Source organism: Sitophilus oryzae, unplaced genomic scaffold (assembly GCF_002938485.1).
Source record: "Sitophilus oryzae breed Bouriz unplaced genomic scaffold, Soryzae_2.0 scaffold_980_pilon_pilon, whole genome shotgun sequence".
NCBI lineage: Eukaryota > Metazoa > Arthropoda > Insecta > Coleoptera > Curculionidae > Sitophilus > Sitophilus oryzae.
In genome coordinates, this window is record NW_022147617.1 from 161,272 (window position 1) to 175,376 (window position 14,105).

Genomic DNA, 14,105 nt, shown 5'->3' on the forward strand with positions numbered 1-14,105 from the left:
TCTAAAAACAAAAATATTTTTATTTATGTCATAGATAAAATTCCACATTTTATTCAGAGAGAAGAAAGAGGTCGTCAACCTGTTAAACTTTTCTCTATCATTTTAGTCCAGGGGGCAGTGATTTTTTTTGTACTTAATTTCCGCTGTCTGTCATTTACAGTCATGAAAGCCCCGCCAAACTCACAAGTCAGCTATTGTTAAATAGCTGCCCATACACGGCCTTCGGACTTGGCCTTGAGGCCGGGCTTTCCCCCAACCATTTGTTACGAAATTGATTTATTTCTATGTACATGGATTCAGCTAATTTTGCACAATTTTGCACACCTATTTTTAAATTTTGCACACCCTCCTGACGAAAGTTATAAGGGGTTGAAAATTTGAAATTTCCCCCCCATCTGCGACTAAATTGAATTTCGTTTATGTCAAACGAATGGGCTAATTTTGCACAATTTTGCACACCTATTTTAGAATTTTGCACACCTTCCTGACAAGAGTTATAAGGGTTTGAATATTTGAAATTTCCCCCCCCCCCCATCTGCCACAAAATTGAATTGTGTTTATATCAAACGAATCGGCTAATTTTGCACAATTTTGCACACCTGTTTTTAAATTTTGCACATTCTCCTGACTAAAGTTATGCGGGTTTGAAAATTTGCAACCCCCCCCAACTGCTACGAAATTGAATTTCGTTTATATCAAACGAATCGGCTAATTTTGCACAATTATGCACACCTATTTTAGAATTTTGGCCACCTTCCTCGAAAGTTACTTCCTTCGACGAAAGTTATGAGGTTTTGAAAATTTGCAATTTCCCCCCCGTCTGCTACGAAATTGACTTTTGTTTATATCAAACGAATCGGCTAATTTTGCACAATTTTGCACACTAACTTTCGAATTTTGCACACTCTCCTGACAAAAGTTATAAGGGTTTGAATATTTGAAATTTGTCCCATTGTGTGTAAATTGTCCCATTTAAAAAACATAAGTATGAGTCATATTTGAAAATGATAGATCTCAGTGACGACGTGGAAAACTGTACGGAACCCAGACTTCACCTTTTCGATAAGTTATAGGATAACCGAGATATGAGGGTTATCGAAAAATGCAAAATTTTCAAATTTGACCGGTATTTCAGGAAGTAAGAGGGCTGAGACAAATCTGTGTGTAGAATCTTTAGTTTCATAAATGTTCTTCTATGCAAGCTATAAATTATCGAAAAGGTGAAATCTAAGTTCCGTGTTCTGTGTTCCAGTTTTTCACGTCGCCGTCGCTGAGATCTATCATTTTCAAAATATGACTCATACTTTTACTTTACTTGTATTTTTAAATGGGACATTTCACACAATGGGACAAATTTCAAATATTCAAACTCTTATAACTTTTGTCAGGAGAGTGTGCAAAATTCGAAAATAGTTGTGCAAAATTGTGCAAAATTAGCCGATTCGTTTGATATACACAAAATTCAATTTCGTGACAGATAGGGGGAAATTGCAAATCTTTAAACCTTCATTCATTTAATCAGGATGGTGTGCAAAATTCAAAAACAGGTGTGCAAAATTGTGCAAAATTAGCCGAATCGATGTACATAAAAATAAATCAATTTCGTAACAAATGGGGGGGAACGGTCAAGTTTGCCCCCCGTTTAAAAAACGGCCCTGGTTTCTCTTAGGTAAGTGTGCAAAATATCATTTATGGTGTGCAAAATTGTGCAAAATGTGTGCAAAGTAGTGGTATATTTATTTTTGGATTTCCTCTAATACGGGGGGCAAACTTGACCGACGTTTCGTTATCTTTAAGACTTTGATGGTCAAATATCAACAAAATATTCCTTATGTTTGGACTAAATTTTCTCGAAAATAAAGACATAATTTAAAATTCCGCTACTATACGGAAATAGATTGAAGTTTTGTGTTACAGTGATGTAATTTATATAGTTCAGTCATTGGGGATTTTTGCTTGGAAAAAAGTCCGGAAGTTTTGCAACTTTGCAGGTTTATAGGTTTTGGGGTCCCTAACTAAAATCCATAAAATGCACATTTCCAGACTTGCCGCCGACGCCGCCATCTTGCCAAGATGGCGCCCAAAATCGGTATTTTGTGAATATCTCGAAAACTATGCGTTTTTCGCGAAAATTTGAAGAGAGCAAAATTAGAAAAATAAAATTTTCTATGAAAAATGTTTTATGAAAATTTTCGTTAAAGTCAACCCTTTAGGCACAAAATCCCTGGAAATTTTACAATTTTGCGTAAAATATGATATATTATGTGTATTTTTATGTCGATTTTCCGAAGTCAAATGTCGATTAGGGTTCACTAAAACTAGTTTTAGTTTAGTTTCTTCAATTTTGTCATGAAACAGTGGCGTATCATTAATTCGCTCATTAATTTATGAATAATTCACGGGTGGTGTTTCCACACCACCAAAGAGGTAAAGTACATGACGCGTTTATTTTAACGAGGTCTCCACGGAGGCCTACTCCATTAGGTAAATTAAAAACTTTAACTTATCTGCACGAGCCCGACGGATCTGGCTCATTGATGTCAAAGTCGATCGTGTCTGCTGTGCTGGGCTCATCAGGGTGGTCTCTCAATACATCCAACTCTTCATCTTCAGCCGCCAGAGGGATATCTACAGGCAAGTCCAACTCCTCTTCATCGGATTCGTCGAGTGACACTTCAGTGACGTTGTCACAGGATTTCCCATTGCAATATGCACAAATCATTGAACATTTTATACCTGCTTTTCTGCATCCGCAGGTTTTACCATAGTTGTTGGTTTTGCATTTACAGGATAAAAATGCCAATAGGGATTTTGGAGGTGGATCTTTCAACGTTGTGACTGGAGTAATGCCTGTTTTTGTTTTCTTCCAACCCCATTCTTCGGCATCTTTGGTACAACCAGACCAATGCTGAACCTGGTTGTAAGTTCGCAATGAATGCTGTCCAGCACGACAATTAATTATTTATAAATTAATGAGCGAATTAATGATACGCCACTGTTTCATGACAAAATTGAAGAAATTAAACTAAAACTAGTTTTAGTGAACCCGGAAAATCGACTATACATAATATGTTATATTTTACGCAAAATTGTAAAATTTCCAGGAATTTTGTGCCTAAACGGCTGACTAGCGAAAATTTTCATTAAAATCTTTTTTATAGGAAATTTTATTCTCTTTAATTTTGCTCTCCTCAAATTTTCGCGAAAAACGCATAGTTTTCGAGATATTCACAAAATACCGATTTTCGGCGCCATCTTGGCATGGCGGCGCCGGCGGCAAGTCTGGAAATGTGCATTTTATGGATTTTAGTTAGGGACCCCAAAACCTATGCAAAGTTTCAAAACTTCCGGACTTTTTTCCAAACAGGCCCCTTTCTTGATCCCCAATGACTGAACTAATATGGGTTTGTAACAAATTGCTCGCTATTTTATGGCAAATGCTGAACCTCTGCAAACCTTAATCAAGCCTTAATCAAGCCTTAATCAAAGCACATGTGTTTGGAATTTTGGGTGTGGCTTAACACGACACGATCGGGCTAAGCCTTAGGCAGATTTCTGAAATATAATATATATTTCCTTTGGCCATACACCCGCTTTACCCGAGCCCTGAGAGCGACCCGAGAAGTACAGCGTAATAGACTCTTAAACTGAACTCACTAGTAAATGTATGGCATGCGTGCATAATATTCCTATTAAAATGGCACCTATAGTTCCTACTAAGAGGCCAGCGGATTTAAATGCTCTGGGTACAGCCAATATGCCTGTTCCTAGAGAACCTTTTACTAGATGCAAAAAGGCTCCTAGAAAACTAATTCAAAATAATTTTACTCTTGTACGTTGTCTATTACTTTTATACTATACCTGTTTGGATGATCTAAGTCCCTGTTTTTATAAGGATCATAAGTCTTTTCAATAATATACTCCGGATCTGTTGTTTGCAACTTTATGTTTTTGTCATCGACTAAAATGGTCCTGAAATTCCTTGTAATAAATGTTTCACTTTTTAAAAAGTGTCTAATCTACCCAACATAATTAAACTACGCAAAACAATTATCGCATTTTAAAAAAAATACACTTCTCCAAAAAATTAACGCATACAGACCCGGTATATTTTCCCATGAAAGGAATTTTGAGAGGGGAATACATTGTTAAATAGTTTGGATACTGTAAAGGGAATATCATTTATGTTGATATATACCGGGTGCATCTCGAAAGTGGCTCACCCCGATAACTTTTTTATTTTTTCAAATAACTAAACTAAAAAAAATAAATTAGGATTGATTGACGTATTCAATTGATTTTCGTCACACTCTATTTTACCGGAAATGACTATAACTATCGATTTTTAAATGGCACCCTCGGTATTTTTTACTTTATTCGATAGCAAATGTCACTCTGAATAGAATGACATATCATATGCCAACTTTTGACATTTTCGCTTTAAAAAAATCGTATTTTAAATTTCAATCTAGAGTGCCACGGCTGTGTTAAAAACACTAATTTATAAACAAGGAGCCTTCGAAAAATATATAAAGGCTACTGTAATTTTGGAGTTTTAAATTTCTTTTTTCGAATTTTCAATTTTTTAAAATTTTTAACCCCCTCCCATACCCCCTTACGAACCCCCAGCTCCACCAAAAACTAATAGCCAGATTCTCGGGTGCCACAGTATTTTTGTGCCAAATTTTGTTAAAATCGGTTTCGCGGTTTTTGAGTTATCGTGTTACAGACAGACGGACAGACAGACAGACACCATGAAAATATTTTGTATTTAGGTTATTTATGATTTTTTTTGTATTTAGCTCATTTTGAGTGAAATTAAAAAAACTTTTTTTTTGCCAATCTTAGTAGCCTACCATACCTGTTGGTATGGTCGGCTAAAAATTGAGATATGCATTAAAAATACGATTTGGTCATCTTTTAAACGGCCAGGATAAGAGACGAAAAACATTAGACTTGATTGTCTAATGTTTTTCTATTTTTCTCAAAATTTACTCATTTTTTATTATTTAAAATACACACACTTCAATCTGTTGAAATGAAATGTCCCGCATCCATCAAAGGTATGTTCCGATCACCATGACAACAGTTTACTTTGTTACTCGGCGCGGCCCAAGAACGGTAAACTAATAGGATTGCTCATCCTCATAAGACGTACGTTCGCCTCTTCCCGCGCTTCAGCTGACAGTTGTGACGTCATTGTAGCCCTTGTCAAAGCCTTCGTGGCCTTGTTATGATAGTGTGTATTATTAGTTGCCTATGGTAAACTTATAAAAATAACAGCTGAGAAATTTTGAGTTAATTATTTTGTCAATTTTAAATGTGAAAAAGGTGTCTTTAAAGTTTTTAGAGCTATAGAGTGTATAAATACGTTCATTTTGTGTTGTGGATTGTGACAAAGTGCATACTAAGTACCCACGATTTTGTTTATTAATTATTTTAAAGCAAAATATGGAAGTACTCTAAAAAGAATGCTTGCAAAAGGTGATGCTGGGAACTGCTGTTCTTAAAAATGCATTATCCGAGTATTTAATACGATTTATACAGTTAATTTTCTATACTGCATACATATAAGGTGTTTAAATAAATAAACTAAATAATGAACGTTTTGCATTCGGTAACCAATAATGCACGTGTGTGTATTATTGGTTGCCGGATAAGGACTAATAACAATGACAAGGGCTACAATGACGTCACAAAGCGAGTAGTTTTCGCATGCACCTGGCGGACACTTTTGGCTGAATGAGCAGTCCTATTAGGTTAACTGTTCTTGGGCGCGGCCTACTATCTACTAAGTGGATATTTTAAGAATCATTTGAAATGTTGAGGTTAATACTGAAAACAAATATATAGTGTTATATATTTTCGAGAAGCCCATGCCAAGCTGAATAAGAAAATTTTAAAATATACAGGGGGTTCTATTTACAAAAACATAAATATAGTTAATATATCTAAAAACATATTTTTTTCGAAAAAAGTCTGACTACGCCACTGCATTCTACACAGAAAAGTGCCTTTAGAATGTATAGTTCATTTTTCTGTGGTTACTGAAATAAACAAACTATCGAACATCTTCAAAAAGTACAAAATTTGAGAATCCCCCTGAAGTTTCGAAACCGATCAAGATAGCCACGATCCTTTTGCGCCATTGTATTTTTTTCAAAAAAAGAACCCGAGACTGCAGTATCAAAATTTGAATATCTCTTACGATTTCCTAGATACCCTATAGAAACAACCAAAATAGTCCACCCTGTACACATGTATCAAATATATTCATGCGTTAATATGATATAGAGATAACAATAATCTTTGTTGGGGAAAAATAAAATTTAATATTTCGTTAAAAATTTTAGGAAAAATCATGTATTTTAAACGTATTATTTACTTATTATTAAAAGTATTATATTAATTATTATTAATAATAACTAAAATCAAAAATGAACTTAGCAGGTTATCACGTTTCACTGACGATATGCGAAACTATTAAAAAGTTGTCATATTATGAAATATCATTCTATTCAGAGTGTCATATTCTATCGAATTACAGGAATGAGCCACTTTTGAGACGCACCTGGTATATTTCACAAAATTAATATTTGAACACGACTTTATTAATATATACAGTTGGTTAGGATGTTATATATTTTATTTTAATTAATGGTATTTAAGATAATTACAAAAAACCTAATTTTAAAAAGTTTTAACATCCTGTAACTCTAAAACTATGCATTTCCATACCCATGTTTATAGGAACTTTTTTTCATATTTTTTGATGAGGAATCAAATAGTACTTATTTAAAACTTTCCCGAGTTAATGATAATACATTTTTTAAAGGTTGCTATTAGACTTGGATCAAGGCAAATTAATAAAATTGCGTTTATCTCATCAAGGAGACCGAAATCGACAAAATATCAAGAGACAACTTTTAATCGACACTAAACAAAGTTGTTTAGTGAGAGAGTAAGTACTCTATTTCGCTAACAAAAGAAAAAGAAATCACTGGCGTACATGCTTTTTTTAGAAAAATATTTCAGTGATAACCCATATGCACGTCCTTGGTGAATATGGCGACACTTTTTTTGCCTTAAAATATGTCGCATTTATAGTAACTTTCACCCTTAAAATTTCATTCGAACCGCTCAAAGTAGTTGGAAAAAAATTATAATAAATCGAAAAAAATATTAAGACTTTAACACCCTGTAGTTTTTATAGTAACTTTTACCCTTAAAATTTCATTCGAACCGCTCAAAGTACTTGGAAGAAAATTATAATAAATTGAAAAAAATATTAAGACTTTAACACCCTGTAGCTACGAAACAAAGTAGAATCGGGCCTATGTTGATATGAAAATTAAATCATATTTTTACGTGAGGAGTCTCCCCACGAGAGATGGCACATGTTTTTCGAAACACCCTGTATAATTAACCCAAAAAAATAATCGCAATAGGAAGGCCGAAAAATGCATGATTCACATTTAGAACAATATAATAATTACTTTTTTCAAATATGCGATAATTACTTTGAGTAGTGTACTTACTTTGAGGTAAAAATATCGGTATTAGGAACATAAGTCTCTTTCTGTTCCATATTTTTTATGAAGTTCACGTACGGCACAGTACCTATTACACAGTTTACATTAAATGCAAGTTATTTCAATTTTTTTTATTTCTTCTACTCAAATTCAATACCTAAAATTTAAAATAATAAAATATAGCGGAATTTTTATTCTATAACAGTGACAATACAACTCTGTGTTAACTTTTGATTGTCGTTTTTTAAGATAAAATCAGTTTGTTTTTCTTATCGTATGTTGGGAACTATAAGGCTCTGCGAAGGAAATTTCAATGGTTGATATTATTTATTACCATGTTATAAAGATGTAAAGATATTTTAATTATTACTGTAATGTTAATAATATAATACCACAAAGTATGCACGTGTGTGCAATATATGCAAGTTATTCAAAAAAACTAATAAATATTTTAACATTTTTATTTTACTTTAAAATGTTCATACAAATGAGATACTAGTACAAACATTGGCGTAACTAAAGGAGTGACCGGGGGTACCCCCCCCCAGGTACTGCTGGGCACCCCCCAGAAAAATCCTAAATTATGACTCTTGTCTACGTATTAATTTTTATTTGCTTGTAAATGCAGTAAAAATGACGTTTTCTAGTTTTGTTTAGTTAATATTACTCGTATTTTGTTGTGTTCAAAAAATGTATTAATTTTTATTTTTTTTTACAAAATTTGTAAGTATTTAAGTAATCTACGGGAACACGGTTTGATAACCAAGTCTATAAAATTTATTGATAGAGAAATTCATGTAAACGTTTTATTCAAAAAATGTGTTTTAAAATTATTTTTAATTTTTAAATAACAAAAGCCCTAGGCTCCCCCTGGGCTCAAACACCAGGCCCCCCCAGGCCCGCCCCAGGATAAATTGCTAGTTACGCTAATGAGTACAAATAATTTTTGTCACAGTCATAAAGAGAAAATTTTTGGCAGCTTTCTTGTTAAGATGTATTAAACAAAATATACGGTGAAATACGTATCTTTGCCATACTAATTACACTCAGATGCAAAAAAACGCAACGCAAAAATTTTTGTCATGTTTAAAGTGATATATTTTTTTAGTTTTTACTCCTATTTCTCTGATTTTTTTAGCAAACTGTATATTAATATATCAACTTTAATTCGTAAACTCAGGTTAGTATAAACTTTAGTATTTGATTTATTATACAGTGTTAATTGAAGAGTTGTTTTTTACCCTAATTTTAAAACACCCTGTGCAATAATTTCGTGAGCCAATTTTCCTAAAACATTATTTTTCGGTCAGAACCATGTCTCCGAAATATTTTGATTTTTGACTCATGCCTTGGATAATTTTTAAGAGCGAAATGAACTTGCCACAAACATTTTGATTTTTTTTTCAATTATCGTTAGTTTTTGATGTTATTCTTCATAATGACGAGGTGGCTTTGGTGACTATTATTGTGTAATACATTCTTTGGTAATACGATTGAATGTGGTTCTTAGTGTTGAAGATTGTACAAAAGTCATTGATCTTGCTGAAAATTACGGAAATTATGAATATTATTGGTCCTTGAAGAAGAATGGGAAAACTTAACACGATATACACACACCGGAAAAGTCTAGGGATATTACAATTTTATCCAACCATCGTCAGTAATTTTATTATTTGCATTTCTGATATAATAAAATTAAAATAAACAAATAGTTTACAGGACGTATTGGAAATAAAAATGCGAAATTTGCCGAATTTTTCGAATTTACCTTGATTTTTATTGAACTCAAAAAAATACACACATTTTTTTTATTCTAAACTGCGAATTAAAAAAAAAGATAAAACCATTTTTACTTAATAAAGGCTATGGCCTCCTCTACTGTTCATTACAGCCCTACATCGTCTCTCCATGCTCCTGATCAGGTTGTCGATCTCTTCCTGAGGTACAGCCTGCCACGCTGCATTCACGGCCCAAACCAGAACCCTACGAGTTTCACGAGGCATACCCATTCTCAAAATTCTTCTTTGGACCGCGTCCCATACGTGCTCGATGGGGTTGAGGTCAGGAGATTGTGCCGGCCAGAGTAAGATGTTTAATTGATGAGCATTAATAAACTCACTTTCCACTCTGGCTGTATGAGGCCGTGCATTGTCATGCATGAGAATGAAGTTTCTCCCAAAATCATTGGCATATGGTAAAACGACAGGCTCAAGAATTAAATCACGATATGTGATTCCTGTTAGAAACCTTTCAAGAAAAACGAGATGGACTCCTCCCCAGACCATAACCGTTCCACCTTGATAAGGGTGCAATTCCTGAACATGGTCCAACCGAATAACATTTCCCGGTTCTCTCCATACCCTAACCCTTCTCGAATCCGGATGAATTCCAAAGCGTGACTCATCCGTGAAGAGAACATTGGCCCATTGTTCATTCGACCATTGAACATGATCTTGAGCCCACAAATATCATACCTCTCGATTTCCTCTCGTTAAGGGTTAAGCTCTCCAGGGACGTCTGCTTCTTAAGTTGACCTCCCTTAATCTATTGCGAACAGTGTCAGGACTAACGGTTACATTATGTGTTTCCTGGAGAATTAAACTAAGCTTTGGTGCTGTAAGAGTCGGTCGGCGTCGAACATTTAATTGTAAAAAATGATCTTGCTGAGGGGTAGTAATGCTATGTCGCCTTGTGTGCCTTTCAGCAACATTACCACTTTCACGGTAGGGTGCACTTAATCGCGATATTACACTTTGCGTTGTATTTAATGCTCTAGCTACGTCGATTTGGCGCATTCCAGCTTCAAGTATACCCATGGCCTTTAGCATTTTGTCTCTGTTAAGATATCTACGCTCCATAATGTCGTTTAATACTAAACAGAGTTATTTGAATGAATTCTGGCCAGTTATCATAAAAACATAGCCGGTACAGGTTAAATTCGAAGAATTGATGCTAGGTGCTTTTTATACATTTGACAAAAAATGCACAAACACTTCTGCAAATATCCCAAATTTAGAAATAACTAGTGTGACTACTTCGTTTTAATCGAAGTAGAAAGAATTGACCTACAAATATGTGGTTGTTTATTCAAAACATTTATTTTTAACTTTAATAAAATGATATCCTTAGATTTTTCCGTGTGTGTATTTGCAGCCTCATTGGCAGTATGAACTGACGTCTACAGACAGTTATAGCAGCCGGGGAGGCAATACAAAGTATTAGAGTATTTTTTACAAGTTTTTTGTTTGTTTGTATACTTAGTTATTATAGGAATATTTTTTTAATATCCTTGTTTCTGTTAGTATCTTTTGTTAGTGTGTATTTATTAAAACCAAGCCTGTATCGTTACTTTTTAAGGTTTCTTAAATTTTAATATAAAGTTCTAATGCAGTGTCGATATGGTATTACAATACACAATAGTCATCAAATCCACGTCGTAATGTTAAAAAATTATATCATAGATTAATGATAGTTGAAAAAATTGCAAATTGTTGGTGGCAAGTTCATTTCGCTCTTAAAAATTAACCAATGCATGTGTTGACAGAGTAAAAAACAATATGCTCAGGACACATGATTCTGATCAAAAAAACAATGTTTGTTTGTACACAGGATGTTTTAAAATTAAGGTAAAAACAACCCTTCAATTAATCCTGTATAATAAGCCAAATACTAAAGTTTATACAAAACTGAGTTTATGAATTAAAGTTAATAGATTTATATACAGTTTGGGAAAAAAATCATGAAAATAGGGCTAAAAATAAAAAAAATATATAACTGTCTTCTATGAATTTAGTAAATTTATATTGTGTTTATTACTGGTTAATAAATATATTCATACCATTAGATTCCTAAGTTTTTTTTTATTATAGGAGCTACTACAGATGCTCGACGCATTATTGCCGGACACTGTGTACAGGGTGGCTCGAATTCGACGCTCATCATTGGGATTTCGGAAACCGTAACAGATACAGGATCGGTTAAATGGAGGCAAAGTTGCGCAATTTGATGCTCAATAAAATGCCGTATTGCATTTCTATTTATTATTTTTTTTTGCATAAAATATTCTGGTGATGGAATTTTCTGTACGAAACGTCGGCAAATATCAAAGTGACTATACAGGGTGCTATAAATTCGAGGTACCGTAAAATGGGGTGAATAGAAACAGTTTCGTGGGCTATTAGCGATATACCGGTTGATAAAAATGTGGTATTATTTTCCCGAATATTTTAAAACATGGGTCTTTGTTTGTTCTTTGCGTATACATATAATTTGATTTTTGAAAAATATGCATATAAATATTAAATAAAAATAACGTTTGTGTTTCTATTCACCTGCTATTGGGGAGAATAGAAACACACATTGATGTTTAGGTTTTTATCTATTCTACTTCCAACAAGGTGATTAGAAACAGTAAATTATTACATATTTAAATAGGTTTAACAATAAATAACAATACATATAATATGACAACTTACATGTACCAGCTTATGTATTACTTTAAAAATAAATATTTTATTTATAAAGTTTTCGCGCCATACAAAATAGGTGATAAATCGTTCTCACATTTATTGATCAGCTGATTGACAGAAACAGTGCTGCCACAGATAAAAATATAGTTTTTACATTTTATTGTGTATTACCAATGATAGAAAAATTAGATATGTCGACTCTTTTTACTTTGAATATTTTTAATCGTGATTTGATTTTTTTCAGAAATTTTGTTTCTATTCACCACTATGTTTCTATTCACCCCATTTTACGGTACGAGCATTGGTATCTCGGTAACCGTAATAGATACGAACATGGTTAAATTGGGGCAAAGTTGCGCTATGAGATGTTCACCAAGATGCCATCAAAAAAGTTTCAAATTTTTCAAGGATTGCTGAGCTTTTTGGAAAAAAAATGATTTTTTTGAAAATCAATTTTATTTTTCCTGTTGTTACTTTTTAGAAAATCAAAAAACTAATTGAACATTCTCATAGCCACTTTGTTAGGGCTATCTAATAGTATTTTTAGATTTTCAAACTAGCTTAAAAATTTTGAGATACAGAGGCGAACTTATTTTTTCTAAATACGGACCTGCATTTTTTATTTCAGATTTGAAAGAACTCAGTCTCCTGAGTACAACGATATGCCACACTTAATATTTTTTTTTGTTTAAACATTTGAACACAATTTATTTAAACTAATTTCAAGTCCGGCTCTTTTTTTTTAAATATTTAATCTATTCATCGTTACAATATTGATAAGCTTCCAAACTTAACAATGACGTGGTGTAAAATATTGAATACGGAAAATCAAATGCAATAAAATAACATAAAATAATTAATATAGATATAATATAATATAAACAATCAAATAATTTTCCCGGAAGATGGATTGGAAATGGTAGAGCAGTATAGTGTCTAGCGAAGTCCCTGGACCTATCGCCAAGGGGCTACATTATTTGATCTCATTTGTAAAAGTAAAATCAATTCATCTCAACATTTACAATAAAGAGTACAAAATTCAATCGAAAGTATAAGAAGAAAGTTCAAAGAGCTATAAATAAAATTGAGCGAAAAATAAATTCGTGCAATAGGGAGAGTGCTAACCCTTTCGAACATGTAGAACTGTAGAACATTAGAAACTAGTTTGTAGAAGTTGATTTATTTATAATAACTACGATTAATATTATGCATATTATTACATCGCACATTGAGATTTCAAATTCACAGTAAAAAAAGTTAAAAATAATATCTTTAAATTTCTGACCTGGATATTATTCATTTGAATCTTCCAATTGGCTCGATTTTCCTTATTCAATATTGAATAATTGCGATGAATGTAATCAGATTAAATAATTTAAGAAACCTTGAAATTATTTTAAATAATAATTAAATAGTTTTGTTGCTGTTAAGGTATCCAAAACAAGAAAAAGTATAAAGTGTGGCATATCATTGTATTCAGGAGACCGAGTTCTTTCAAAACCTGGAATAAAAAATGCAGGTCCTTATTTAAAAAAAATAAGTTGGTCTCTGTATCTCACAAATTATCAACTAATTTGAAAATCTAAAAATATTATCAGATAGCCCTATGAGAATGTATAATTAGTTTTCTTTTTACTAAAAAGTAACGGCAGGAAAAAAAAATTGATTTTTAAAAAAATCAGTTTTTTCTAAAAAAACTCAGCAATCCTTGAAATTTTTAAAACTTTTTTGATGCTGTCTTGGTGAACATCCCAATACGCAACTTTGCCCGAATTTAACTATGTCCGTATCTATTACGGTTACTGAGATACCAATGCTCGTACCTCGAATTTGTATCACCCTGTATATAGTGTTTTAAGAGTGATGAAAGGATTTAATCAAATTGAAAAAAAAATCAGGTCCGTATTTAAAAAAATAAGTTGATGATGGTCGTCAGAAGCCGAAACGTCACAGTCAATATTTAATCACACAGAGTTATAGAGCAGAAAAAGTGGCCATGAAAATGTGTTTTTCATTTTAAGTTATCTTAACAAATAAAGCCAGGAAACAATAGAAAACAAAATTGAAAATTCCGTTTTTTTTTTCGAATATATTCGGAAGTATT

The 14,105-nt window shown here is 32.8% G+C and overlaps 1 protein-coding gene across 4 annotated transcripts in view; it reads right to left on the bottom strand.

The window, feature by feature from the left end:
- The window catches only part of LOC115891292 (proton-coupled amino acid transporter-like protein CG1139), a 35,123-nt gene that overhangs the window by 20,437 nt on the left and 581 nt on the right, over positions 1 to 14,105 (bottom strand). The window contains exons 1-4 of one of the 4 annotated variants that reach the window (XM_030911738.1): positions 7,747 to 7,846; positions 7,539 to 7,689; positions 3,862 to 3,972; positions 3,658 to 3,808 (exon numbers count right to left, since the gene is read on the bottom strand). In XM_030911738.1, coding sequence (XP_030767598.1) covers positions 3,658 to 3,808; positions 3,862 to 3,972; positions 7,539 to 7,588 — 312 coding nt within the window. In that variant the 5' untranslated portion in view covers positions 7,589 to 7,689; positions 7,747 to 7,846. Of the gene's footprint in view, positions 1 to 3,657; positions 3,809 to 3,861; positions 3,982 to 7,538; positions 7,690 to 7,746; positions 7,847 to 14,105 lie in introns of those variants that run through there. The other 3 variants (XM_030911736.1, XM_030911734.1, XM_030911737.1) reach the window with 3 other exon arrangements.